At 34.5% G+C, this 24,623-nt stretch overlaps 2 protein-coding genes and 1 non-coding gene across 3 annotated transcripts; 2 read left to right on the top strand and 1 right to left on the bottom strand.

The window, feature by feature from the left end:
- Positions 1 to 647: 647 nt before the first annotated feature.
- Positions 648 to 14,026, top strand: LOC145616541 (uncharacterized). Its single transcript, XM_081671288.1, has 11 exons — positions 648 to 1,184; positions 1,625 to 1,820; positions 1,903 to 2,085; positions 2,199 to 2,298; positions 3,223 to 3,226; positions 5,853 to 5,877; positions 6,211 to 6,363; positions 7,822 to 9,997; positions 10,115 to 11,474; positions 12,138 to 12,221; positions 13,425 to 14,026. The coding sequence occupies exons 2-11, from the start codon at positions 1,762 to 1,764 to the stop codon at positions 13,487 to 13,489; spliced, it is 4,209 nt and encodes a 1,402-aa protein (XP_081527414.1). The 5' UTR covers positions 648 to 1,184; positions 1,625 to 1,761; the 3' UTR covers positions 13,490 to 14,026.
- Positions 14,027 to 14,338: 312 nt separating this feature from the next.
- TRNAK-CUU (transfer RNA lysine (anticodon CUU)) lies at positions 14,339 to 14,411 on the bottom strand. The gene has a single exon. It is a non-coding gene; the product is annotated as a tRNA-Lys (tRNA).
- A 1,356-nt stretch (positions 14,412 to 15,767) lies between these two features.
- LOC145618476 (protein CORTICAL MICROTUBULE DISORDERING 1-like) lies at positions 15,768 to 18,706 on the top strand. The gene is made up of 5 exons (XM_081673247.1): positions 15,768 to 15,897; positions 16,354 to 17,118; positions 17,323 to 17,658; positions 17,770 to 17,861; positions 17,951 to 18,706. The coding sequence occupies exons 2-5, from the start codon at positions 16,471 to 16,473 to the stop codon at positions 18,570 to 18,572; spliced, it is 1,698 nt and encodes a 565-aa protein (XP_081529373.1). The 5' UTR covers positions 15,768 to 15,897; positions 16,354 to 16,470; the 3' UTR covers positions 18,573 to 18,706.
- Positions 18,707 to 24,623: the final 5,917 nt, after the last annotated feature.

Genomic DNA, 24,623 nt, shown 5'->3' with positions numbered 1-24,623 from the left:
CGTGCCACAAGGCTGTGTTGCAAGTAAAAAGAAACGGAGGAAGTATCAAATTTGAGTCTTTGAAATTTAAGACAATAAGGGTAAAATTGTAATTTTGGCCTTTAATCCTAATTTTATTTCAGCTTATATGCCAAACAAGAGATTAAGAAATAAGAATATTTGACAATCTCCCACTTACCAATTTCCATTTTCACTTTCACTTTATATTTCCCAAATTCCCATTCTCACATGCCAAAGGCCCCGGTATAGAATTAGATCACATTCAACTATTTTTTTTGAAATTTGATTTGAGTTGATATCATAGATCTAATTAAATCTCTCAAATCTGGTTTTACCACCCCTTAATTTCTTGAAAAAAAGGTTTAAACCTACCTTGACTACCTAAGGCAAAATTAGCTCAAAAAGAACAAAGTTAAAGCATCCACATAAATTCCAAAGTAAATTCACTCTCACCTCCAACAAAAGTCTGTAAAAAGAAAAGAATTTGAACTCTCAGAAGTCAGAACTGGGTAATCTTTGCTTGTATTATTCTCTCTGTAAATAATCATCACTACTAATCTGCTATTTTAATTGTTAATCACCATTACTATAGTCAAACCCATTTCAATTTTTGAAAAAAAAAAAACCTTTTTTATTTCACACTCTTCTCTACAACACACAAACACATTCCAAATTCCAAAAATCCAAAAAATCAATCTCCCTCTCATTCTCTCTCCTCTGTTTTTCTCTGGGGTTGTAGAACAAGAGCAAGAACAACCTCTGTATTTTGTGTATATTTCTGTAATTAGAGAGAGAAAGTGAGATTTTTAGAGAGAGAAATTGAAAGAGAAAGTGACCATTCATTGAAAGAGAGAGAGAAAGAAAGAAGGGGTGTTGTGGGGGTTCACTTTGAGAAAGGAGTAAAGCATAAACCATCAGTGGGTAGTAATAGTAATACTAGTAGTATTTCATTTCATCCCCATTTTTTGTAGGGTTCATTGCCCACTAAAAAATTAATCTAAAACCCCTTTTTTTTCCTCTCTTTTTTTTTGAAATTTAACAACCAAAATATTGATTGATAGAGATTTGGATTAGCTAAGATTGAAACTTGACATTAATACTGGTATTTTTTAATGGTGGAAATGTTGGGTTCAAATTTGAACTGAATTTGGGACGATCTATTCTGGGTATTTTAAGATCTTATGGTAAGTTTTTAATTCACATAAATCCCTTATTGGTTTTTCTTGTAATTTTGCTATCTGGGTATTTTCACTTTAGTTCAGATTATGGGTTTGATTGGGTTTTAGTAGCTGGAATCAGATCCAGGAGTATCTGAAATTGCAATTTTTTTTAGTGCATTTACCATTTTTGATTTTATAATTGGGATCTATTGCTGTTAATTTATGAGGTTTTTACTGTGCTTAAGTACTAGTTGATTGATTTGATTGTCACTTTAGCTTTACATTGAATTCTTCGTTGTACATTTGTAAGGTAAGTTATTGTATATACTTGTTTGGAGTCTACATTAAGTGTTGACTAGAGTTTAGACTTGGTAATATGAAAGAATTGATTTGAATTATGGGTAGGTTTAGTTATTAGTGTGCTGTTAATGTAGCTGAAAGTTATGTTGGAACTTGTCATACAGGTGTGGAGTTTTTTCTATATTAAGCACTGAAAAATCGCGGTTGCTTCTTCTGTTGTACATACGTATGATTGTGAGGTGAAGATTGTAGAAGTTGGGAGAGGCACTAGGGTGAGTGGTGTTGTGTTAAAAAGGCGAAGATGACATCAGATGTGCCTCTTGATTATGCTGTATTTCAGTTGTCTCCTAGACGGTCACGGTGAGGATTTACTTTGCTTGGACTTGTGAAATTAGTGGAATGGATTGTGTTTAAATGACTTACTTCTCTGTTTGCTTGGCAGCTGTGAGTTGTATGTTTCCTATGATGGCACTACAGAGAAGCTCGCATCAGGACTTGTAAAGCCTTATGTTACTCACTTAAAGACTGCAGAAGAGCAGGTTGCATTGGCTGTGAAGTCAATTAAACTTGAGGTCGACAGATATAAAAATGCAGAAACATGGTTTACAAAGGGGACTATTGAGAGGTTAGCATGTTGCCATCAGGAATACTTTGATTAGTAGCTTAAAGTATACTCCTTTTCTTGTTCTATTATTGCCCAAGTAAATCTGTTGATATATTGTAACGAATTTCTTCCAGATTTGTGCGATTTGTTGGCACACCCGAGGTTCTGGAAATGGTCAACACATTTGATGCAGAGATGTCCCAGCTAGAAGCAGCTCGCAGAATCTACTCACAGGTACTTATTCTTTTATTGTCATTCTCATTGCACCATGCTTTGGGTTCTTTTATCTGAAATATAGTGTACTGAATAGCAAAGCTTATATTTCAGGGAGTAGGTGATGATCAATTGAGTGCATCAGGTACGCTCATCTGATTTTGCTTTTTAAAAAAACATTTTGTAGATAGTTTCTTTGGAGAACAAAACATAATTTAGTCTGGTTAACTTTTTTGGGATCCTGATTTGTGATTTTTCCTTCCTAATAAGGTGACTATGTGCCATCAACTGTATTCATGTATTCTCACTTTCTAGTTTCAATCTATGTGAAGATTAGTAGGGAAGCATAAAAGAGTTTCTTGGGATTTCCCAGGATGAGATTAAAGTAGTTTGATTTTGGGAAAATCTGGCTGTTGTAATTGTAATAGGTGACTTGTTCAACTAGGTGTTTGCGGTTTTAATGTAGCCGTTAGAGGTTAGTTTTCAAAATAGTTGTTTAATGTAGGTGTTTGGAAGATCTAGCTGTTGAAGTAGTAAAGTAACTAGAAGAAGAATACTTGAAAGCTAATTATGGTAGCTTTTGCAAAATTCTTTAAAAAGCTGATTTCATTAGCTATTACAAATCATTACTATAAATAACATAAATTAATGTTTACTACTAAATTTCTGAACATTAACATTTGGATTTAGTCAAATAACTAAGCTGCTTGGACCCAGAACCTATTTCCTAACAGGAGATGGGCAGCTTTATTGTTTGGGAGACTTGTTATGGAGATTTGGATCTGTATATAAATTCTGGGGCTTATTATGCTATCATGTAAATTGTTATGGGTGATTACAAAGTTAAGATAAACTTTGGAAATTGGAAGTTGTTTAATGGATTCTAGAGAAGAAGAGATGTGCTAGATACCAGCTAATAGTGTTTGGACCTGTATGTTTTAGAAGGATTGTACAGAGAAAATACTATATAGTATGTCGAAGTGAATTCTCTTGTCTAGGCCCTTGAGCTGGAAGATGCTTGTCTAGCCATTACTCCGTATCATATATCTGGGCTTATCAGGTACAAATCATCTTGCAAAATACTGGGTAAGACTCTTTAAGGAATAAACGTTGAACTAAGGACCAAGGGCTTGAATTTTTTGATTTGAGATAGCTTGGGTACTGTTGATTTATAATATTTGCAATCTCTGCCCCATTTATTTTGGAGATTTGTGTAATTGTACTGTATGATTGCCAATGGCCTCCAAAAATTTAAGATTGTTTTAGACTATTAGGAGTTAATAGGTAAATGATGATGTCTGTGCTTCTCAGACACTCAATACAGCTTCAAGGCCATACAATAATTTCTAAAAAGGCTTTCATTATGACAGGGTAAAAGGTGTTGGATATTTGGATGTAAACGATCTTATCTTTGTAATAGTAAAGAAGTGAAAACAGATTAATAAGCTACGGGACCTTCTTGTTCATAGGTTTTTAGGAAAATAGTGGTCTATTATGACTTATAGTTCCATGATATCACTGAGATGCCTCTCTGAGGATGTTGCTACTATAAAGTTGAGGAATTTAGGAGGTTTAATGTACCTGATGCTTTGTTCTACGTCTGAGAATTGTAGCAGTGGTTTTGAAGAAAGAACATTGAGCATTGATCAAAATTCTCTTGATAGGATCATAGGAAGTTATCTGGGACATTTATGAATTATGATATCCAGCTTCTTACTTCTGTAGCATTTAATGTTGTATCAGGAAAAATTGGATCCGAGTGTCTGTGTGACTTTTTATTTTTGGTGGTCACTCGTGAGCATATTTGTTGTTAAGGAAATTTAAGATAGGTTACGTTGTCAGTTTATTGAAATCAGTCAAATCACAACTATTAATACTTTTGGTGATACTTTGTTTTGAATATCTTTAACGCACTTTGTGTAGGACTAGTAAACTTATTATGGAATCCTTTGAAACGAAACCTTTGGTACCAGGCTACCAGCTGTATCACTATGTATTTGATTCGCCACATGTTTGGCTGTAAAAATTAAGAAACATTTAAGTGACTAAAGACACTTGATGTGTTTTTGCTTCTTTTTGAGTAGTTCTTTTTTAAGGATGTTTCTGCTTACATCTGCTTCAATTTTTCTTTGAATTTAGATGTCATTAGAATTTGCAACAGGTTGTACTTGTCGTAGTAAGATTTGTTCTATAAAATAATTACTAATAGAGTAATAGCGCTTCTATTAAGCAACACCACCTTTCATGTCTGCAACCTGCATGTACCTTTGTTTTGGAGCTTTTTTTTCTTAGGGTGTTGGGATGAGGGTCTGTACTGAGGTCTCAAAATAGTTCCTGAAAGATGGCTGTCCAGACAAAATTACGATTGGTGAAATTTGAACTCTTGTCGAGCTACAGTCTTTATCCATTTTGATGGCTTTGACCCCCTCCGAAACAATGGTTTCCATCTCTGTTTGACTTAGTGCGGGCAAGACTGCCTTTTCCATAAAATTGAAGTTGCATCAAGTCAACATGTATCCTAAACAAGATTGGCAACTGTTGAGAATTGAAGGTTACCAATACAGTCTTTCCAATGTCACATTACTTTCTAGGTTCCCAATCTTCTTGTTAGCTCAGTTTGTGTGTTTTCTCTAGTTATTGGTTACTACTTACTACTACCTCAATTAAATAGTTTATGACTGGTCCTTTATTTAATTTCCTTTTTAAACCCTTCCCATATAAGTGGCATTTTTGTAGATTAGAGGTAGAATCAGCAGTTTGCTTGCTTTTGCCTCATTTATAATTTACTCTTGCTACTGTACAAGTTGTCAATTTTTACTCATATTGGTTACTTCTCTCACTTGGTGTTTTGTTATGGACATAAATTCCTCCAGCAGTTGTGTTGTTATGGAGATAATTTTTAGTATCTTTCTAGCAGTGGAAAAACTGGTTCCCAATGATTGGTTTATCTACTGGGGAAAAAAAAAAAAAAAAAAAAAAAATTGAGTTAGGGTGGACAGTAGTTGTGATGCCATTCAATGGGGGTAGATGGTTCATTGGTTGGAGGCCTGTCAGTCTTAATTTTTTATGGATGTACCATTGAAATGAAAAAGTCAATAGGTCAGGATATCCTGGGGAAAGAACCATGGATATTAGCTATGTTGCTAGTTTTGCCCGATTCCGAGAATCTGACATATGCATGTTCAATTTTTATAACATGGGATTCAAAGTTTGGAGTTAGACCTAACCAATCTTTAAATGCTAGTGAATCAGTAATAATTAAAAAAAATTATGCTGTAATTATTTTTTGTGTCATTGTTAATACTTAAGAGTATGGGAACTTTGTGATTTTTTTGTTGGTATGATTCAGCTAGTTTCAATTTATATCCATTGCGCATGTTCATTTCTCTTCATGTGGTTGCTTATTCTTTTGTACATTTCTATGGTTGCTCTTGCGGCTCAGAAATTTGATTGTTCATTAGTTATTATCAATTTGCTATTTGTTGTAACTAAATATGTTTCTGTAATAAAATACGATTGGCAGATTTCTCTAATAACTGGATTTTCTGATGTGCCAGGTGGGGATGGAACTGGAGCTTCTGCGGCATCCGATGCTACAAAGTAAAATTTCTACTTGGTTTGCTTCTTTCTGTGGATGTTGAGTACAATCTCTTTGAAATTACATAGCCTTCTTGATCTGCGCATTTGAGTTTTCACTGTTTCTGAGAACCTGCTTTCCTAGGTGATAGAAAAATGGAAAATGTTGTATTATAGTTTTATTTCAGGCTTCTTGATCGTACTGCAAACACTGGTATGGTAGGATATATAAGTTGGGTGATTGCTAGAGGTTGCTAGGTTTTTCATGCTCGAAGATGATGCTATGGAAAGGAAGGGTTTTGCTTTCTCCTCCTCCCTTTATTCAATGTAATGATTATGATCTTTCTGATTTCTCAGGAAGGAGCTACTGAGAGCCATTGATGTGCGGCTTGCAGCAGTTAAGGAAGACTTGACTACAGCTTGCTCCCGTGCCTCTGCTGCCGGTTTCAATCCTGTAACAATCTCAGAATTACAGCATTTTGCAGATCGCTTTGGTGCTCATCGCCTCAGGTAATTGTATATTAAAGCACCCGGATGCATTTTGCCTGCATCTTTTCCAAACCACTATAATATACTACGTACAAAGTATTTGTGTAGGATAAGAGTATGGGAAAAGATGAAAGAAAAAATTACAGGACACAATTGACAAGTGACAACTCTGGAATTTGGACTTATCCTGTTTATAGAGACAGGTGTAAAACTCAATAAATACATTCATGGAGAATAAGAACTAATTTCTGGTTCATACTGTTTGATTTTTTGTGGGAAATTAAGGAAATTCTAGTGGGTGGACAGAAGATACTCATTTTTTTCCCAATCATGTGTAGACATAAACTACAATAATTCAATAGGTTTATAATAAAATAATAATATTAAAAAATACGACATTTGAAGGATTCTACAGTTTTTTAAGCTTCATACACTCATCATCATTTATGAAAATTAATATTGTTTTACCAATGTATAAAGGAATTGATGGAGTAAAATATTCTATTTGGGAAATTCTAGGTATTTCAGTTTTGGGACAGTTTTCAAATGGCTACAATAAAATTGTGGCCATTGTAACTAGTGAATCTCAACCCTCTATTTTACAAAATTGATCATATCCATCCATTTAGTTGACTTTAAAATACACTTTATCACAAAAAAAAAAAAAAAAAAAATAAATAAATAAATAAATTAAATGAGATTAAAAAAATATATATCAAATTTTATAATACTAGAAATTTTGTTCAAAGGATGAATTGATGAAACTTATAATTTATCTTGTTTTCAATTTTTGTTTTGATCTTTAATGTCAAATGATTGGTTTCTTAAAGATTAGAGACAAATCTCACAACTTTTATCTTCTTATTCGATCTACTTCTATTTTGCTACTTTTTCTTCTTTAACGGAAGATGATTCATTCTTTGGATAAACTGATGCAAAAATCATGGGCCTAGTAATATATAATGTTGAGTAATTGGTTTTTAATGGAGATGGGAGAATCTTTTGAACTTGTAAATTGCAAGTATATGCGTCAATCAATGGCAAAGTACAGTATTTTGTTTTAGAAACTGAAATTTTTTTAATCATAATCAAGAAAACTGTTTTTTTATTTTTTATTTTTTTTTTCTTATTAAAAAATTAAAAATTAAAGTCAATTGGATGAATGGACAAGATTGATTATTAAAAATATAGGGCCAAGATTAAAAACTAATTACAATAGCTACAAGTTTATTGTGGCCATTGAATAGTCATCCTTCAGTTTTGCTCATCCTACATTACAAAATTGTAAATTTAACATTAGCAGATATACCTGATACTTTAATGTAAATGTTTATGTTATAATATCTGGGTAGTAATTGAATATTCTCATTCTGCATGTTGTCTATTCAATACACATGTACTTCATTCCCTGCAAAGTGTAACATTTGACCTCTATAATTAGTTGAATAATTTGTTTGACAAAACCACATTTTCATGCAGTGAAGCTTGCAGCAAATTCATCACCCTCTCTCAGCGACGTGCTGACCTCTTCATCGACAGCCAACCACCGACAACATGGAAGTCTTCCGAACTTGCCTTGCGCTCCTCCTGCAGCTCCGATATGTCTCTTGATGAACCCTCTGATGACCAGCCCAAGCCCTCTTCCATTCCCACCACCACCAAGGTCACCTTCCCTTTACGCCGCTTTTCTAGGGAGCCCAGTCCTAGCTCTGTTGATGACGGAGAGGAAAGAGAAAGTGCCAAAGCCATAGAAAAGGACGTGGAAAAAGACAAAACTGCGGTCCCCACCACTTCTGCTTGTAACTCAACGACTGAGTCAGATCAATCTCCCTCCACGTCAACTCAGACACCTCAGCTCACCAGACGGCTCAGCGTGCAAGAAAGAATAAGTATGTTTGAAACCAAGGCTCAGAAGGATATTTCCCCCTCCCCTACTACTGTTGTTTCTGGCGGGGGAAAACCTGAGCTCCGTCGACTGTCATCCGACGTTACTTCTTCAACTGACAAGGCTGTTTTAAGGAGATGGAGTGGTGCGAGTGACATGAGTATTGATGTTAGTGGAGAGAGAAAGGAGCCTGACAGCAATGCCAACACTCCTACACCCACGCCCACTTCTATACCTCATCCCGTTTTCCTTCCAAAATCTAAGGATCAGGGTGACTTAAAGGCGGAGGACGTTAAGGAATCTAAGGTGCTGGTGAGACCAAAATTTGGTTCCCAATCGGCTGTTTTATCTGGTGGTGGTTCTGGTTTGGAGGAGTCTCCTGCATCTGAGGCAAATTCTAAAATTGCATCTTTCTCAGGGAGATCATCAGAGAGTTTGGGATTGAATGATGAACAAAGTGGCGGGGCAGTCCGTTCAACTGTGATGCCTTCTGGCAAGGTTGATGAATTCAGGTTAGAGAATCAGCCATCCTCTATTCAGACTCAGATTAGATCTCGGCCTGGGAAAACAGAGCAGTTGGATTCCTGTGATCAGATAGCCACAGAGGAGAAGGTAAAGAGCTCACCAGGTGGTGGAAGCAAACCACAGGAGGATATAGGGAAGAATTTTGGTGCATCTGCATTTGCAATGGATGGAAATTCTGGTGGTGTACAACGCGACATTGAGGATGAGCAGTTGAGGGATCAGCAGGTTCGCAGATCAACTTACAGGACATCTCGTAGGAGAACAGTTGACGTTGCATCAGAATCAGCAGCATCTGAAATTTATTCTCAGGCTGTTACTCAGAACAAAGGAGGTGATGCTTATTCCATGCCTGCTGATCCTAGGTGGAGATCCGTAGGGGGAGAAGTTGATAAGGCTGGAAGAAAAGATTCTGGATCATTTGAGAAGCAGGCTGACAGTTTATTAATACAAATGGAAAATTCTGATTCGTACAGAGGAAAATTTCAAGGGCATGGTTCTTTCGATCAAATGAAGAAACCTGGGCCTAGATGGGAAGAGAGTGGTGCTAGAATCCAGCAGGATTCAACTGGGAGAAGTGCATTTGAGAATAAGGAAGTTTCTTCCTCAACATCTTCATTCTCTGTGGATCAAGCTCAGAGGGTAAGACAGCCAAAAGTTAATCTGGGGGTGAATGATGATCTGAAATTGAAGGCAAGCGAGCTTGAGAAATTGTTTGCTGAACACCAACTTCGTGCTCCTGTTGATCAATCAAATTCTGCTCGGAGAATCAGGCCTGTTGATATGTCCACGGAGCAGGAAATAACTTCTGTCAATAAAAAACCTGTGATAGAGGATTCTCCTGCCCAGATTACTACCATGAAGTTTGAGGGTGAGCCTGCTGCAGGTTCTGGCAGTAAAGAGAGGAACAATTCTACTCCAATGACGAAATTTGTTGGTGATCAGGAATATGATGTCACACCAAAGCAAAACATTTACAGCCTTAGCTTTACAGATGATTCTAGAGGAAAGTTGTATCAGAAGTATATGCAGAAGAGGGATGCCAAATTACGGGATGACTGGAGTTCAAAAAGAACGGAAAAGGAATCTAAGATGAAGGCAATGCAGGATAGCCTTGAGAAAAGTAGAGCTGAGATGAAGGTCAAGCTGGCAGGTTCTGCGGACAAGAGAAATTCTGCTAATGATGTACGTCGGCGGTCAGAGAAAGTGAGATCATTTAATTCCCGATCAGTATTGAAGAGAGAGCAGGTACGCATCACTCTTGCTGAAAGTTCATTTTAAAAATTTACCTAAAAGCGCTGTCAAGGGACTCCTAATTTATGATTTTTCAAATTTCAACCATTATTTTTTCCTCGTCTTGATCAGCCTATTGACTCTCTCTTGAGTGATGGGGATGAAGATCAAGCTGAATTTGTTGGAAAAAAGCTCAGCGAGACATACTTGGGAGATGCTTCTACTAGAAGTGGACAAAACAAAAAGGTTGTACCCAGCAAAGGTATAGCATCGTCTACACCTCGTAACTCAGCAGCAAATATACCTAGGTCTTCTGGGAAAGCTTCTAATTCTGCTGCAGGGAGAAGAAGGATGCCTTATGATAACCCTCTTGCACAGTCGGTTCCTAATTTCTCTGATTTACGGAAAGAAAACACAAAGCCATCACCTGCAGGAAGTAAACTAGTCCGTCCTCAAGGAAGAAATCATGCTCGCAAAAAGAGTGTTAGTGAAGATTTGCCACTTGTTAATGAAGGAAAGCCACGACGACCTCACTCCTTAAGAAAGAGCACAGCTAATCCCATGGAATTGAATGATTCCCGTAATTCAGATGATCTTGATGATGCCGTCTTCACGCCATCAAAGCATGGTAAAGAGGAGAATGAAGTTTATCTTAATTTCTCGAAGGATATAGAATCAAAGGCTTTTCCAAGAAAAGGTAATGGTGTTGGACATATATCTGGTGTGGGTAGAGCAAAAGCTTCAATGATGGTTGAGGCATTGGGAAATGGACATGATTTTGATGATGAGGGTTTTGAAACGGAAGAGATGACAGACGTAGCCAAAGACGAAGAGGATGATTTTGAAACCACAGTAGGTGGAGAATCGGCTGACATGGACAACAGTAAAGGAAGATTGAGCCAGGAGTCTGACAAGTCAGCAATTTCTGGGTACGGAAACAGCAATGCTCTTGGAATGGAAGGCCCTGCTTCTGTCACTGAATTACCTACTTCTATGTCTTCCCTTTTTCGTTCCATGGGATCCACACAAGACTCACCAGGAGGAAGTCCTGGGTCTTGGAATTCACGTGTGCATAACCCTTTTTCCTTTTCACATGATATCTCAGACATTGATGCATCCGACTCACCAGTTGGGAGCCCTGCGTCTTGGAACTTTCACTCTCTAACACAGACAGATGCCGAAGCTGCTAGAATGAGAAAAAAGTGGGGAGCTACCCAGAAACCTATTGGTGGTGACTCATCACCTAGCTTGTCACGCAAGGACGTGACTAAAGGCTTAAAGAGATTCTTGAAATTTGGAAGGAAGAACCGTGCAACTGAGAGTCTGGCAGACTGGATCTCTGCAACAACATCAGAAGGAGATGATGATACTGAAGATGGAAGAGATCTTACTAATCGGTCATCAGAAGATTTGAGAAAGTCAAGAATGGGATTTTCACATAGTCATAATTCTGATGAGGGATTCAATGATAATGACCTGTTCAATGACCAAGGTGAATTGTGATTCTCTTTCATTATTGTCCTGTGATGGCTGTGAAATTGAAAATTTAAATCATTTCATAACTCAGATTTTCCTATCAGTCCTTTCTATGATATGAAGTTTACATCTGCTCCTCTCGCTGAATTGTTACAAATACCTTTCAGAATCTCTGAACCTAAAGTTCTGAATTTTTTGATGTGTTGCCTATTGTTTCTAGTTTTCTATAGGATTAGAATTTTGCTACTGTGATATAAATCTATTACCCTCCTCCCCTCCTTTTTTTGTATATATTCACAACTTGATAACCCATGTGCAACCACAAAAAAAGACCAAAAGAAAAAAAAAAGAAACATAGAAACCCCACACGCTCTCAAATGAACCAACTCTTAAGTGAATGAAAGGGTATGTAGCAATCTTAATGGGACGGAGGGAGTGTATCTTTATTTGCTTAGCTTCATTTATCGTTTTACATTAAGAACTTTGAAAGTTACTCAGATTTAAATTTGATATTTTTGATTGCCATAATTTGTTTTTTTTTTTTAGATATGTGTGTCTGTTCATTTCTCCTGCTTTCCGATTTTGTATTGATATGTTTCCTGTTTAGTTAGATTTTATGATATTAACAAAATTACATTGCAAATTCAAGGTATAACTGGAAATGTCTGTTTTATCGCAGTTCAAGCATTACAAGGTTCAATCCCAACTCCACCAGCAAATTTCAAATTTAGGGATGAACATCTTTCTGGAAGTTCTCTGAAAGGTTTATTTTTTGATCTTCTATACTCATATATTGTTGCTTTAAGTATTTATTTTCAGCTCAGTAAATGTACTCTCATGAGTAGACACACAAATTATTTGCCGATATCATCCCCCTTTATTGAGAGAGATTCTGTTCATCTTGCTGTGGTGTCAGTGCTTCTTAAAAAATCTGGTTTAGTTTCGTGTGCCATTCTTTCTTCTAAGTTTGCAGGTCTTTGATACCTTAGATCAGAATCTTTTCTCCTCACAGTATTAGTTTTTTAATCTAGTTTGTTGGGGTGGGTTGTAAAGGTGAGAATCGGAAAATGTCGTGTGGCATGATCACTTTTGAGGTAGATCAGCGAATTGATCTGTGAACCTGACTATACTAATTGCTTTCGGTAAGACCTTATAACAGTAGAGCTACTTCAGAAGAGAATTGAAACGAGCATGATAATGTTCTTATGCAATCTTGTCTTAATAAATGACATATGTTTAATCATCCACTTAATGTTTGTATGTTAAGATTAGAAATAAGCTCATCAATAATGCCTTAGAGCAGATTCATTTTGTTTAAACTAATTTAAAGCATGCAATTCGATTCATATCAAACTTGACAATTTTTTTTATTTCCAGCATGAAATGACAGAAAAACAGAGTGATTACCATCCACCAAGATGCTTATAGCTTGTATACTCTCATGTGCTGTATAAACTAGAAATCTTAGTACATTTTGCCCGCTCTCAACAATCTTCAAATTCTTATTAATCTGTTTATAGCATGTTATGTACTACGTATTTAATGTGCTAGGCAGGTAGGAACACTACATCATGGATATGGAGATCACAATCCTCTCAAATTTGATCCCTCTTCTGTGAAATTAAGTTGTGGCTCTATATTGACTTCATTAACAGTAATCTTACTTTGTTATCCGGATTCAAGTAATCATGTATGAGTCGGCTATATTTTGAATAATATCATTGATTTTAGCCTGAATTAAAGTGTCTGTCTATAGCCATGTTAAAGTGTGAAGAATCCAACCACATGCACTTGTTTCGAAATGAACAGTTCTATAACATAGGTCTTATTAGGATTATTGGGGTATATGTTTTTTGCTTGGTTTTTATATACTTTGCTTTTGGACTTCAGACCCTGATTTCTGCTCCGGTTGAGCCACATGTAGTTGCAAAATATAACGCAATTGCTCTTGATTTTGTTATTTCAGCCCCCAAGTCATTCTTCTCACTTTCAAATTTTCGGAGCAAGGGAAGTGACTCAAAGCCCCGATAACATCTAAGGTAAAGCATATACCCTACTGGAAGATTGTTGCGATGCTCAGAACCATCTCAAGAGAATGTGTTGTAAAAGATGGGAAGCATAGAACATACTCATGAGTTCTTGAGGTAAAAAGCAGGTACAGCACCATAAATCAGCATCTATTGCTGCTATGATACTACTGAGATGTAGTTGGTTTCAAGATATGTTGTATATTTGTAATGGTTGAACAGTCGCCTATTGGCGGAATGATACTGTGATTTTTGGTAGTGCCACAGCATTCTTTCTTCTTCCTTTGCAGATGTCTTGTGTATTACACTTATCTAAACCCAGATTTTACTGCATCTATTCATGGGATTAAAGTCCCGGAATAATAGTCAAGGGAAGTGATTTTTGCACTGCCGAAGTTGATATTTACAATCATTCTTGTGAGAGGAGCATTGCAAAATGCATTCTTGAGGGTTGGGAGTGTAAAGATCAACTTTTGAAGTGTAAAAATTCTAAACCCTTTTCATTTTAAGCTCTCCTAAAGTTTGGGTTAGCTTTGATCAATTCAATGTCAATTTTTTTTCTTATTGAATGGTTGTAATGCATAATATCTAGTTTATTTTGACGAATTAGTCCAAAGTAATACTATATCATTTGTCGAGAAAGGTTCTATCATTAAACATTAAATATTCGTAGTAGAAGTTATGAAAGCGATAATCTAATAAAAATAATATGAAAAATAAAAAGATTTGTTAGAGTGACTATCTTACAAAATTAATATGTATTTTTTTTTTTTTTGCATAATTTTTTTTTGCATAATTTTTAATTCATATATTGAGAGAAAGAGTTTAAACAAAAAAAAAAAAGAGACGTAAACGCCCACCGTGGGGCTCGAACCCACGACCACAAGGTTAAGAGCCTTGCGCTCTACCAACTGAGCTAGACGGGCTTGTTGTTAAGACAGATCTTTATTGTATAAAAATTGTAAATAAATTCTGTTTTTCATAACAACCTTGTAAATTAATGTAATTGATAATTATTTTGAGGAAGTTAATACATTAGAATAACTTTAATAGTAAGATTTAAGAAAGATGGTTCTTGCTTTGGAGGACCTGAAGCTTATAACTTTTTATTTCATTTTTGTAGATTATTCTTACAAAAATTATTCTGGTTCTAAGAAGTTTATTCAACTATAACAAGTTTAGTTTTAAGTTAATTATACATCAGCAGATGAAAATTGAAAAGTGTACTCAATGCTATTTTTTAGCTCATTTCGATGATTATCGCTTATTGAATCAACATTTATCAAAATATAATCTTTTATGCCCGTACGTATATTAAAATTTATAATTTAATTTTATGGCTATCAAATAACAAGTTCATACATTGAAGAAAGACGCCAAAGACCGATAAATTATGAGAAATATTTAAATCAAATTATTCCCTAATTTTTGGCTGTACCAAATGAAAAAAGCTAAGAAAACCAAGACAATTGTTTTAAAAGTAGTGAAAAGTAAGATATATGATTATTGATCCTTTACTTCAAATGTAGTCAAATGGTGTCCAATAATCCAGCATATCAACAATGTACTTGAATTCAGCAGGTTTTTTTGGGTTGATTCTGTAAAGTTGATCAAGTATTCTGCTACGTAATCTGATATCATGAGTGGAAAACATGTTTAATTAGCTAATAATTGAATATTTTGACCTAGTACTTTTTATTTAATGTTATATATTTTATTTAATGTGTATTAAAATAATAGACCTTTTCAAACATACCTCATCTATGTTAATGTGTCACACGTTTGATACATTCTTACATTAAAGTTAGACTTTATCCTTATATGCTTGCATGATCTTTCACCAAATTTTTAGATTTTTGGATAATTGTATTTTTTAAGATTTAACATCCCTTTCTTTTATATAAAAGTAAGCAATAAAAAACAATTTTAATATTTTTTTTGACATATTACCTTTTGGTATAGGTTCATTTGCTCTTCTTGAAAAGGAATTTTATCTGAAAGGAACCCATATCAAATTAGGATTTAGTAATCATATTATATAACTTCATACTCTTATAATAATAATAGTTAAAGTGGGTCCAAAATAATTGTAATAATATGTGACATGGTCCCTTGTATTATAATTGGTTTCATGAGGAATAAAGAATAGTGTAAGTTTAATTGGTTCTTCAATTCATGACTTGAAAACTAAGAGAGGTAGATAGTTACGTGCCTGGCATGCAAAGCTAACTCAAAAGAGAAAAAAAAAGACTTCTTCTTCATCATCAAATTCCTTACAACAGAAACAATCTTCTTCTTTCTTACAGAAATTCAACCCATATTTTTGTTGTGTTTTTTTGGATGTTGTTCTTTGTAGATAGATTGTTCATCCGAATTTGTACTTCTCTCCCTTGATTCTGCTTTACATTCCAGGTAATTTAATTTTTCACGATTTTTCTTTGTACAATTTATATTTCTGTTATTATATATATGTGTTCTTGATACAATAATTAAAACGTTGTTATTGTTATTGTTGGTCTAATGTTTGTAAGAAACTAAGAATCGCGTTCATTACTTCATTAGGAACCCTTTTACTTCTATTTTCTGATGTTAATTATATGGCTCTATATTGTTATGGCTAAGTTGACAAACTGAAAGAATTTAAAGACCAATCTATAATCTATTGACTTTCACCAAGGTTCGTCTAATCGGATTGTCTTGGTTATAAGTTTAATATATCCGAGTATCATATAAGTCGCTTATTGGATCATCACAATTTTATTTCATTTTATTTTTAAATTGGGTTATTTCAAGTCTAAAAATCGTGTTCAAGACCCTGAAACTTTAGGCGAATTTTGACAAGGTTTGTGGGTTGTAACATTTTGTCAGGTTTATATACAAGTACCTGCCAAACGAAAAGAGCAAAATTAGATAAAAATTTATTTCAATCAAGCTTTGTATGAAAGTCAAAATAGTGCATACAGAACAGAGTTGAAGGACATCAGAATGGCATCCCTAATACCAGGGGTGCTACTCAAGCTACTTCAGAGCATAGATTCGAAGGTAAAAGTTCGAGGGGAGTATCGATCAGTCCTCTTGCAAGTGATCAGCATTGTTCCGGCCTTAAGTGGAGGAGAATTATGGCCTGATCACGGCTTCTTCCTTAAGGTTTCCGACTCATCACACTCCACGTATGTGTCCTTGTCCAAGGAAGACGTCGAGCTCATTTTAAACAACAAATTGCAATTAGGCCAGTTTTTCTATGTTGATCGCTTAGAGGCTGGAACTCCGGTCCCTACTGTAGTCGGAATCAGGCCTCTCCCTGGCAGAAATCCTTTTATTGGTAATCCTAAGGACCTGATGCAGATTTTAGACCCGTCAGAAGGTCCTGTTCGTGTTGATTCTCGTAGCTTTAGCAATGGAACTATGGCGAGTAAGACACCAGAGAAGAAGGTCAGGGGCTCGAGACTACATAAGTTTGTGATTAAAGAGGAGAAGTCTGTGGTTTCATCGCGGTATATGGAGGGCGTGATATCAACTCATCATAGAATCAGTAGCAGTGATTCTATTAGTATGAAGAGCAGTGAAACTGAAAGTATTGGAGGTGGTAAGACTGTGGTCTCGAAATCTAAGCTACATGAGCCTAAAGGTCAGGTATGAACTTCAATTTCGTATTAGAAATTTTTTTACTTTATCTTATAACATTAATTGACATGCTAAATGTCTGATACTAAGACTTCGTTCTTTTCACCTTGAAAAAATAAGTTCAGATACAGGTTAATAAGTTCAGTCACAGACTTGTTTAGGTATAAAGTACTGTTATTAAACTATTATGCTGATATTTGATGGCTATTATAGTGGCAGAGTCTCCCTGCTACTCCATGTAATAGTCGTCCAGTTACTCCCTCACGAGCTCGTCCCACAACACCTTCCCGTCTTCGTCCTGCAGTTCCCTCTCGCCCTCGTCCAATGACTCCTACTCGAACACGTCCAGAGACTCTTGAAGTGAAGGTTGAGACTGCTAGAGAGTCCATAAAATCTCAATCTCTTAAGGTTGCCCCTAGAAAAAGCGTTACCAAACAAGAAAACGTCAATTTAAATTACTCGACGAATGGTAAGGACAAGACTCAAACTTCAGATCAGCAGACATCTCCCTGGAATGCTCTTCCTGCCAGCCTTTTGAAGCCAGGAAAGGTACTCATTTTTGTTGAATGTTTCCTCATTTCCTTAGAATAATTAAAAAACGTCGAGTTTTTTTCTTGCATGATAACTTCTCATATGTTTGTATGGTTGTTTAAAATTAAGGTAATGCTTAGGAGAAGAGACTTAGCATCCATAATTGCAGCAGAAGCACAGAAAGAAGCGACGGCAGCTGCAATTCTTGTCAAGTGCATAGAGTAAGTTGATCATAATTAACCAGTACTTAAAATTTTGGCATCAGTTGAGTTCCTGCAGTTTAAATTAACAGTCAATCTTTTTCACACAGCATGTTTGCTGATCTATGTTCCTCTGCTTCACCTTCAAATCCTCACGTCTCTCTTGCAAAGTTCTTCACGCTACAACAAGTCATAGATCAACCAGGCTCTTCAAAGGATAAACTCCTGATATTACAAAACAATTCGCCATCACAGGGCAATGATAAGCCTAGCACAACACCATCACTGCCCCATAATGAGAAAAACAACATGAAATCCTTAAAGCCGGCACCTGAATTAAGCATGGGTGATAAGTTTGAATGGTCTAAAGGACACGGAATGAGTGACATAAATGAGGTCAAAGACATGTTATTGAAAGAATCGCGATCATGGTTCTTGAAGTTTTTGGATGCAGCACTAGATAGTGGTTTTCGAGTGGAGAAGAAAAACATTAAACATAGCATTGGGAGGAGATCATTAGAACCTAATAATCATATTGCAGTGACATTGTCACAACTTAAGCAAGCCAATGAATGCTTAGACAAATTGAGAGGAAATACGAGTAATGATGCACATAATGATGGTGCTGTTTCAGAAAGAATTGATAAGCTTAAGAAGAAAGTTTACGCGTGCTTGCTTGTTCACATAGACTCTGCTGCATCAGCACTAGACAGCAGATCAGATCGTAAATGACTGTAATACAAGATCAAGATTTGTAAATTACACTAGTTTTTGGTTGATTTAAATTATCTAATTTATGATATTAATTTATTCTGAAATTTAATCTATTTCTGATGCTGGAAATTCTGTAAATAATTTATTTATGGGAAAATACCAGTTAATCTTCATGATTGCTGAATTTTGTTAATCTAGGGGCATTTATGGTATTTCAACCTATTACTATGAGGATGCAATGGTAACTTCCGTGTGTTGACTTGGCCAACTATAATGACTAAGCATCCACGTAATATTACTGATTGCTGTTTGGGATTAACGCCATATGACAGCCGTTTGTTAACGTCAAGTCTTCACTGTCAAACACTTAACTCTCTCTCTCCTTTTTATTTTCTCTCTCCTTTGTATTTGGTCAATCATGTGTTTGTTATCTCAGGAAACTAGTGAAACTCACCTCCAACTCCAAATCAAGAAATGTTAGAGCACCGACTACCGAGTACCGACTATGTTTTTGCAAAATATTTTAACACTCACGACTTCACTTTTGCAAATTATTGGAACACACAATTACAATGGGACTATACCAATTGGTTAATTGGAGGTGTATGATTATTGAAGACAACGAAGGGGAAATCAACGTGGATTAAGTCATAGTAAGTTGCAAAAGTTATATCCTCAGTTTTAACAATGAATATGGAATAATGCAGTTTCATCTCTGATTTGAACTGTATGTAAATTTTGAAATTGTTGAAAGTTTTTTAAATTTTATTTATTTTTGGATTTGCATGCGGCTTGATTGGGTATTTTGTAAGGAGCTCTTAAATTTATTTGACCACTATAATATACAATAAGATAATCACCCGGTTCAGCATATCGAACTGGCTTGATTGATTTTTTGTAAGGAGCTTTTTTTTTTGTCTTGTTTTTATGGGTTGCTCTAAGAATGGTGGATTAGTTTTTATGGGGTGGATCCGTGGATGATTGATTATTTTGGGATTTTGTTACTGGTTGAATAGGTGTGGTAAAATTAATTTTGTTTTAAGTTTTAGTCTTATACAGTACTCCGTACTATTAATGTAATTTGTTTGTATATTGCCGTGTTCAAGCGAAAAATAACGAGGTTGGTTTTTCTCTTAAATTCGCCTAATTTTCTTCGTTCAATCTATCCGATGCATTTCCTTTTTTTAATAACTTGCTTTTCTTATTAATTTGTTTTTAATTATGTATACTTAAATTTCAAATTTTTTACAGTGTGTAGTTTTAATGATTAATTCTTTGATTTTTATAATACCAGATCTGATCCAAGGACATCTCAAATGAAGAGACCAAATATGGATTACTCAAGTCATACTGTAATTATAATTGTAAATATGCAATAAGGGTCCGTTCTCATTGACTGAACTTATTAGAGTTGAACTGAACCGAAATAATATTTTATAAGAAAAAGAAATTAGGAGCTAAACTGAACTGAACTGAAAATAAACGTATGAGAACAGGCCCTAAGTGTATACATTTATTGTTGGAATTTCAAAGAGTTGATTTTGTTGATATACTCGTATTAGTTATTTATACTTTTTTTATTGAAATTACCATTTTTCCGCCATAGGAATGAAGCGTATAAATTCAAATTTCAAAATTAAAATAAGAACAACATGATAATATCAAAGTAGATTTTTAAACAAAAAAACAAGGGTTTTTCTACACAGTAACCCTGTTTTTTTTTTTCACTTTTCTACGTTGTGCCCCAACATATGACTTTTTACACGGTAACCCAATATACTTTTTGTTTCCATACGGTAACCTTGCCGTTAAAAAATTCCGTTAGTGGGGCCCACTCTACATTTATTAATATTATTTTTATCGAATTGGTATTCCGTCAAAGGTTTCGGGGGCTATTTTGGCTCTTAAGGATCCAAATTGAGCTCAGATTTGGCAAAAAAATAACGTAGATGCCTCGTTTTGCTTATTAAGAAATGTCTCGATTTACGTGTTGATATTTTAACACACAAAACGAGACATTTACGTTATTTTTTTTGTCAAATCTGAGCTCAATTTGGACCCCTAAGGGCCAAAATAGCCCCCGAAACTTTTAACGGAATACCAATTCGATAAAAATAATATTAATAAATGGAGGGTGGGCCCCACTAACGGAGTTTTTTAACGGCAGGATATATAACGGCAAGGTTACCGTATGGAAACAAAAAGTATATTGGGGTTACCGTGTAGAAAGTCATATATATTGGGGCACAACGTAGAAAAGTGAAAAAAACAAGGTCACTATATAGAAAAACCCAAAAAACAAATAGGACACCAGTTGTAAGACATAAGATGTTTGTTAAATACAACTAAACATATTCTACCATTTCAAATAAAAGGTCCCTTTCCCTTAACAAATATTTCGTTCGTTTTTTTAATACTTGCTCCATTTCTCCATGTGCGGAGTTTTAGAAGAAATTAGATAAAGACTCTGTTTGGTAAACAGCTTATTTGAGCAAAATTAACTTGTTTGACCAATATTAACATATTGACTATTAAATAAGCTAATTTAAGGTGTTTGGTGAGAAGCTTATTTAAAGAGGTTATTCCAATAAATAAGCTCTTTTTGAAAAAGCTCCTTTTATGAACTTTTTCAATTAACTATTCATTAATTTATGGTGAAATGACACTTATACCCCATTTAATTTAAATTCTTACCTAAACTACCTACCCTACAATTAGCTTATTAGTCATTTCACATACTCAAATAACTTCAAGTTATCAGTTATTTACCAAACACTATTATACAATCAACTACTAAAACAAGTTAGTCAAATCAGTTAATACAATAAGTTAGTCCAAATCAGCTAATATAATCAACTTCAGCTTTCAGCTTTAAGCTATTCACCAAGCACGACCAAAGTAATAAAATATAGAGCTAGTAGGGTAATTGACAGAATTAAAAATTGTGAAAAACAAAAGTATTGGAAGAATAAGAGGAGAGAGAGTATTATTTTGGGTCAACTAGGTGTTACAAAAAATGACTATTTATCACCTTGATCGGGTGATTATCACATCATTGTAAAATGACTTTTTTCTTACCGTTTTGCATTTACCATCGTCTTTGCAGCGATTTATCATCGTTAATTCATTGGCAACTTAATTATTAGAAGTATTAAGATTGTTTATTTTAAATTAGCATCTAAATCGTGATTAATAATGCAAGATTTTCACATTTTAGTAATGTTTGAATTTACAACTAAAATAATCTATAATAAGATCGCTCTAATAAGTTAAAGTATGTTCAGATAAGGGTTTGTTCAATTCACCTTATTTTATCTTATTTCATGACTATAAGTTCTGATAATTATTCCATTCAAAAAAAAAAAAAAAGTTCTGATAATTATTATATAATTTTAGATAAGTTTATACAAATTCAGATTAATAGTTTAGATAAATTCAAATTAGTTCAAATAAATTTAGATAAGTTTAGATAAATTAAGATACATTTAGAAGTTTATATAATTTTTGGAAACCTCTTATAATGTACGGAGGGTCACACTTACGTTAGTGTTTTAAAAAGATTTGGAGGTGAGTTTTTTTTTTTTTTTTTTTTTTTTCTTTTTTTCTTTTTTTGGGCCAAAAGCTACATTTAATATTATATCAATATCCTCTCATGGTCTTCACTAAATCCAACTAATAAAATTTAAAGATAGATAAAGAAATGTAATATGGCTACTGTCAGTCTTTCCAAAATCTTATGAAAGCTAGGTATTTTTTTCTTTTTTTAAAAAAAAAATTTTATATTACATTTGTTTCATATTATGTGTCACGTTTATTAAAGTGGTCGTTATCTTATGCATTAAGTGCAACAACAACCAATTGATTGTTGGTGCAATGGTGATTGAGATTACACTTGGTAAGGAGGAGTGGAGGACCCGTGTTCGATCCCCCCGCAACAACGATTTGGAGGGGAATGAAACCTAATCACCCAAAACTGATCATCGAATCCGGATTAGTCCAAAGGGTGAATTGGATGAAACACCCAAAAAAATTATAAGTCTTTGATCGGTTCATCCACATTCAGTTCAAATCACAAAATTTGATATGAATACTATAATCTAATTTATACAGTAGACTTTAACCATGAGTAAATTTTAGGACATTTTGTAAAAAACTACCTTATAAAATACTTTTTTTTGCGACAAACTACCTAATAAAAAAAATGTTGTAAGAAACTACCTTATAAAAGGGTAATGTTGTAAGAGACTACCATTGATCGGAAAGTCACCGTTGACTTTCAAATTCCGGCGTTGACCACATCACGTGCCAATCACGTGACTTTTAATTCACTTTTTTCCTCCTTTTTTCTTAATTGGCACGTGACATGATCAACGCCGGAAAATAAAAGTCAATGATGATTTTTCGACCAAGGGTAATCTTTTACAACATTTATTCTTTTATAAGGTAGTTTCTTACAACATTTTTTTATTAGGTAGTTTCTCGCAAAAAAATTTCTTTTTAAGGTAGTTTTTCACAAAATGTCCTAAATTTTAATGAATTTAATACGGCCTCTGGTTTTAGAAACTTGTAACACTTTCTTAAGTTAAATTCATAATACTTGCAAGTTGCAACACACCATATTTGAACTTTTTTTTTGTTAAGTCATAAATTTTTCTTATTTAAAACTCATGACCCACATACTATTATCAATCAGTTAACCATATTTTAAATCATATGAGGTGCATTTTTCTTATATACAGTAAAAATGTGTATGTTACAACAATTGAAAACAAAAAAAGTACAAGTATATTATTTAAATAGTAAATTTAATTTTTACAGTAATAAAAAAGCATAAAACATTTACGTAAGATATTCGAATTTAACGAACACACAATATTCATGTTTAATATTTTATACGAAGTATTTATTAATCAAATTCAAATAAATAGAAATGATAGCAATATTTCTATATTTTTGTGTTTTAGATTCAATTTAAGGGTCAAATTCCACGAAATGGACTAATATTACGTCACTTGCAAATGAATGGTCTATAAACCATAAACCACCAACTACCAACATTAAATGCAGCATAACTTTCATCTTCCACTGTCAAGCTAGTAACAACCCCATTAAGTAACAACAGCGCCGTTTACAAACAATATGCCAACGTGTATCGTGACTCGCCTGCTGACTGAACTTTCTCTATTCCAAGATTCTGACATGGCAGGAAAGATTGACAAAATTGTTAATCATGAAGATTAACTGGGCAGCCCCCTTTATTTATTGGTTAATGCAAAGATGGCCGGTTGAATGCTATTCTACCATGTCCAATTCAATGAAATATTCCGGTTGATTAAGCACCAATGAAATACGTTCATTTTTACCTAAACTAACTAGTACGAGTAGTTTATTAGTAACTGAAAATGTTAATCAAATTTGAATTATTCTGATCAACTAGTGTTTATGTCATAGATTAAAACTGATTTTTACTGATCGAGACAGATTACTTCTAAACGTGTCACAACCTAGACCTTATAATAAGAGAGGAAGTAATAAATTTATAATCAAACTTGTAAAATTAGAACAAATATAATACTTTATATTGTTGAACTTAGCTGACCAAGAATGCAACATAATGGACGGCAAGTTAAAGACAAAAAATGTTGAGCACGTTCACGACATGCATTTTGTAAACCTTACTACCAATTCCTAGTTCTCCCCACTTCTTTCGTTCAAACTGTGAAGCATCATCAAATGAGTGCAGAGCTGCTGATTTCGACACCTTTCCACGTCGAAGGAGTGGCCTTAAGTTTGAAGGTTATGAAGGGCAAGTTACCAAGATGGAGAGACAGGACACAAGCCTACATACACAACACTACCTCCATCCATCCGGATTTACTTATCACATTACTAGTTCACATTACAGTATCAACGTAATGCTTAATTCCGGACCAATGGAGTACTAGTAAGTATATATCAAGCATGTGCCCTGCTTCTCCAGCATGGCTAACTTACCCTCTTTGGAGCTAAATTGCCTTCTTTTCTTCAGCTTTTTGTAACATAAACTTTTATACATTTGGAAGAGGAAAA

The sequence above is a fragment of the Chenopodium album genome, chromosome 26 (genome assembly GCF_948465745.1).
Source record: "Chenopodium album chromosome 26, dcCheAlbu1.1, whole genome shotgun sequence".
Classification (NCBI taxonomy): domain Eukaryota; kingdom Viridiplantae; phylum Streptophyta; class Magnoliopsida; order Caryophyllales; family Amaranthaceae; genus Chenopodium; species Chenopodium album.
The sequence above is the reverse complement of the archived record's forward strand: the minus strand, read 5'-3'. Positions and strand labels throughout refer to the sequence as shown.

What these genes read in the sequence shown, in the direction of transcription:
- LOC145616541 (XM_081671288.1), top strand. Translation starts at nt 1,762, where the DNA reads ATGACATCAGATGTGCCTCTTGATTATGCTGTATTTCAGTTGTCTCCT. An exon ending in GCGGCATCCGATGCTACAAA is followed by an intron (nt 5,878 to 6,210) that starts GTAAAATTTCTA and finishes CTGATTTCTCAG; the next exon opens with GAAGGAGCTACTGAGAGCCA. An exon ending in CAGTATTGAAGAGAGAGCAG is followed by an intron (nt 9,998 to 10,114) that starts GTACGCATCACT and finishes CGTCTTGATCAG; the next exon opens with CCTATTGACTCTCTCTTGAG.
- LOC145618476 (XM_081673247.1), top strand. Translation starts at nt 16,471, where the DNA reads ATGGCATCCCTAATACCAGGGGTGCTACTCAAGCTACTTCAGAGCATA. An exon ending in TACATGAGCCTAAAGGTCAG is followed by an intron (nt 17,119 to 17,322) that starts GTATGAACTTCA and finishes TGGCTATTATAG; the next exon opens with TGGCAGAGTCTCCCTGCTAC. An exon ending in GCCTTTTGAAGCCAGGAAAG is followed by an intron (nt 17,659 to 17,769) that starts GTACTCATTTTT and finishes TTTAAAATTAAG; the next exon opens with GTAATGCTTAGGAGAAGAGA.